Source organism: Pteropus vampyrus, unplaced genomic scaffold (assembly GCF_000151845.1).
Source record: "Pteropus vampyrus isolate Shadow unplaced genomic scaffold, Pvam_2.0 Scaffold47, whole genome shotgun sequence".
Lineage (NCBI taxonomy): Eukaryota > Metazoa > Chordata > Mammalia > Chiroptera > Pteropodidae > Pteropus > Pteropus vampyrus.
Genome location: NW_011888828.1, coordinates 7,068,775 through 7,073,151, shown reverse-complemented (window position 1 = coordinate 7,073,151; position 4,377 = coordinate 7,068,775). Strand labels below are relative to the sequence as shown.

General features: G+C 43.9%; 1 protein-coding gene across 4 annotated transcripts in view; it reads right to left on the bottom strand.

The window, feature by feature from the left end:
- Positions 1 to 4,377, bottom strand: part of SLC10A7 (solute carrier family 10 member 7) — a 212,761-nt gene that overhangs the window by 2,694 nt on the left and 205,690 nt on the right. For 3 of the 4 annotated variants that reach the window (XM_011359411.2, XM_023530223.1, XM_023530222.1), the window contains one exon: positions 883 to 1,028. In XM_011359411.2, the coding sequence (XP_011357713.1) occupies positions 883 to 1,028 (146 nt within the window). Of the gene's footprint in view, positions 1 to 882; positions 1,029 to 4,377 lie in introns of those variants that run through there. The other variant, XR_002780119.1, reaches the window with a different exon arrangement.

The window sequence follows — 4,377 nt, the reverse complement described above, 5'->3', positions numbered from 1 at the left end:
GTCCACACTGAACCATGGGAAGGCTGGCACCGCTTCGCACACACACAGCTCAGTAGGTGCAGAGCGGCTGTTCTGTTTCCAGGACTCCGAGGACACGATGCGGGGCGTTCTGTCCTTACTGTCTCTTCTTCCTACTATCTCCCTATAACAGTCACCGCCTTGTGTCCAGCTTCTTTACAGGAAAGAAGTCCTGTAAAGTTGGATGGGATGGAGCCAGCTCTGCAGGTGCGATAAACGCAGCATCGAAACTTGCTGCGAATCACCCAGCCTGTTTTATTTTGGCTGATGTTTTAGGAAATTGAATCCACAAATATCAAATAAGTAACATGACTCTGAGCTAAGTGATGAAATTGATATTGTGTGAGCTCTTTTGCTAAAAAATTTTATTTTTTAGTGCCCGAACACAGTTTGCTGAATGGAGATGTTATTATATGTGTAGAAAATTAAAAATAAGATAGGCATTCTAATTAAAGCCAGGTGCTATCGTATTTAGAAAGGCACGAGATATCAGGAAGGACACATATGAAAGATCAAGTGAGGCAAAGACGGTGTGTGCCCGAGTGGAGTGGTACATCTATTTCGAGTATATTTACTGAAACTTTACCCCATTGCAATATGCCCTTAATATGAGCAAATTAAAAAGAGCTTTAAAAACTACATTTTAAATGTAATTGTACTTTTATGACAACATAAAGCATTTAACCCTCAACCCTTGCTATTCAAATTGAAATAGATCAATGTATCATAGTTATTGGACGTTAAGAAAATACATATTCGAGAATGAGACTATGCTAGCAAAAGTTAAAGCGTATGAACAGCTAAGATTCAGAAATAGAATTTCGGTCTGATTTGGATTCAAGTAAGATCTTTCTAGAGTCTCACCTTCTGCCTTGACACCATCCAAGACTTTATTGTTGGCACCAACACGCTCCCCAGCAGGATCTGCACTGGGTGGTAGACAAGCAATGGCACGGAGATTAAAGAGAGATGCTCATGGCCTGCAAACACTATCTTCAGCATTGGGATTCCTGACAGACAAAGAACACAGAAAATTCGGAGGCAAATTCAATTCATCATCGAAGTAAAGCCATTCTCTATTAAAATCGGCACTTTGGAATATGTCATTACCGTATTTCCCCCTGTGCATATTCACGGCTCTGAAAAGGGAAGATCGCAAACGAGTCACCGAATAGGTTCATCTTCTTGCACTACATAAAGCTCTAAACTCTGCCTAAAACAGATTAAAGCTGAAAAGGCGGTCAGTATCCGAGGGCAAATTATCTGCTGCAAATTAGCAGTGTGTTTAACAAGGGGAGGAGATAGCATGGGATAGGGGAGCTTCAAGAAGGCTAAAAAGTACTAATGAGGCAGAGGTTCAAAATGGATCTTTTCTTACTTAATAGCGAAACAGTCTGTTGGTCTTTAGGGAGGCCTGCCTGGTGCCATTTCAAAGACCCAAAGTTTACTTTTGAAAGTGGAAGGATATGGTCAGATAATGTATGGTATATACTGTGTTGAGTAGGGAGGGTACTTTACCCAAATGTACATTAATAAAGGCTGTGCTCATTCTCATTTGGCCAAGGATCTCAAAGCGCTTTACGCAATATTGCATATGGCAGGTGAACTCTAAGATTAATGCTGAGCGTTTAAACCCCACAATGAAAATCTTAATGGAACTCAGGTAGATGAATACTACTTCATGAGTCTACCACTCTATTACACCATAGGCAAGGTGTTTGTATTTTGTAAGCAGCTGCCTATAGTGTGTACCCATTAAGCTTTCATAACAGAATTCAGACACTGGCAGTTTAACTATTTTTACCAATTGTTTAATAAGGCCCAGTCGTCAGAATTATCGTGTGCGTATGTCAGTGTTTTCAACTTATTAGCTTTAATAGCTTAGCTTTCTTGTTTCTTTGAGAACAGCCTCTGAAAAGGACCTACACTCCTAAACATGCACAATGATGGCACATAAATAACTCTTTATTATAACCCAGTGAGGAAAGCGCTGCTGTTTCAATTATTTTTACCTTCTAATAAATTTCAAACTTTTATGCAAAAATGTATTTCACAGCTGCTTTCTTCTTCATGGTCTCACATATCATTGCCATAAGCTGAAAATACTTAACTCTTCCCAAACAACGTCTCTCAGAGCTTCAAAAGTACACGTTGAGATGTTCACACAGTTTCTGTCTTCTCATGAATATAAAAAACAAAAGAGCCTTCTTCTATAAAACGATATGCTTAATCCATTGATAGTTGAAAAGCAACATCTGACGTTATAGTCCTGGAAAGTTGTTACGATGAGAAAATAAGACCTGAACATTCTCCTTCTGTTTCCAGGAACGATTATTTGGTCCAAAGGGATGATGCGAAGGAGTTGGGGGGCGGGGTGCTAAAGGGAGCAAATGATAGAAATATGGAGATATTTGTCCCTAAAAATGATCAGAGCAGGGGTTTCTGACCCAAAATTTGAGGACCATGGCTGCTGGGCTAAAAAATCACTTGAGGCACCGTCCTCGGCTAACGCTTGGCCCTGTGTCATTCCATAGCACTGGAGGGAAGCCAGGGGACAGTCACAGGGCTGCTGCTACCACAGGCAAACAATTGACTGCAAGATGTACAAGTTATCTTAATGTAAGTGACGCCAGAAATTCACTTGACTGTGATGGATCAGGTCCACAAAGATAGCAATAATAACAGTAATGATGGTTGGTGTGTCGTGAGTGCTTACTAGATGTCATGTGCTGTCAAGCGCTCTCCCGTGTTAACTGAACCAAGCCTCACAATAATCCTGGAAGGTTGGTAAAATTTATTGCTTGCACCGTTTTACTCATGAGGAAATGGCCACTTTCCCAAGTGGTGGAGTCACAGCTGCAATGCGGGCACCTTGGATTTCCATGTCTTTGTGTTGTGTAAGGTTCGAGGCCTTCGAGGTCTTCAGTTTAAAACGGCATGGGGACTGTAGCTGCATGAAGCAGAGTGCCCGGGATGCAAAAAACCTTCTAGGCCAGAAGTGCTTTTGGAACTCATTTTCCTCGGACCCCTCCCAGAAGCCCTACCAGAGGCAGCAGACCTCATCGAACCCTTCTGCTTCCCACACCAGGGTGTTCCTGTGACCTCATGTCGGTGAGGACCTAAGTAACTGCTGGACTACTCCAACAGTGGCCGGGGAACCACTGTTGGAGTAGTCCAGCAGTTACCCTCAAGATGGAGTGATGTAGCCCAGTCGTTACCCTCAAGAAGCATCCTGTGTACAAGTGACTTTCTACTTTCGTTGGACCCTAACACCAATCTGTTGGAAGGTCTCTTCTGGCCCCCACCTGGTTCTTCAGCTCTTACACGTCGCATCTTTAAGCACACCCTTCTGTACACTGCTTGATGACAGGCCGGAACTGCACATAGGGCGCACTAGGGGAGGGCTGGGGAGGGCTTGGGCTCCTGCCAGCACCAGCATCTTCAAGAGAGCAAGAATCGCTGGCTGCAGCGATAGCTCACTGTACCCTCCTCCGAGGCCGGAGCCCCCTTCTCCTTCTCCGAGCTTCTAGGTTCTGAGAACCCCAACTTCCTTCTGTCCCCCCAGCTCCAGCTACTTCTCAGAGCTATTGCTCCTTTGTTTCCTCACTGTCCCCATTGTCCCTCTTCAGCATTCAAACACTGTTTGATCTTCCCTCTTGAAGAGTCATTACTATTCTCCTGACTGGCCCTGGCGACACGGGCCCCTTTCTCACTCTGCCTGAGTTACAGTCATGCGCCTTGCTTGAAAAAGAGAAGGGATCCATGAGGACTTGTGGCTGCTGTACATATTTGTTGAATTAAATAGAGATTTCTCCTCACCACTTTATGTGCTTTCCGGTTAATCGTTAATCAAATTTCCTATCATCACCACTTTAAGTGACTGATGGCAAAAACATGATTGAAAATAACATATCAGAGGAAAAAACCCTTAGCTTACCACGTCCCTTTCACAAGTCCTTGCTCGTTGCTCCCGTGTGGTGGATCCGCAAGTTAATCACTTGGTGGGGGAGGAGGACTCCAGCGCCTCAAGTCATAAGCCACTTGTTTCGGGAGCCTTATTTTCCCTCAGTCTTAAAATCTACCTTACTTTTCAACCATTCGATTATCTACTTTTCTTTTCAAACATTAGAGTTTCCTCTCAATCTCTTATTTATCTCAAATTTCCCCGCCTTGTTTTCTTTCGCTTTCTCCCCATCTTATTCCGGCAGAGTTTCCGCTCAGTGCCTTTTCTTTTTCCGGAAGGTCGGGTGCAAAGAGAAGTTGGGAGAAGCAGAGCGAGCGATAACCTCTCCCCGTCCCAGTGGTCATCCTTCGGAAGCAGCGCGTTTAACCTCTCTGTTCTAGGGTGTCTTTGCCTCG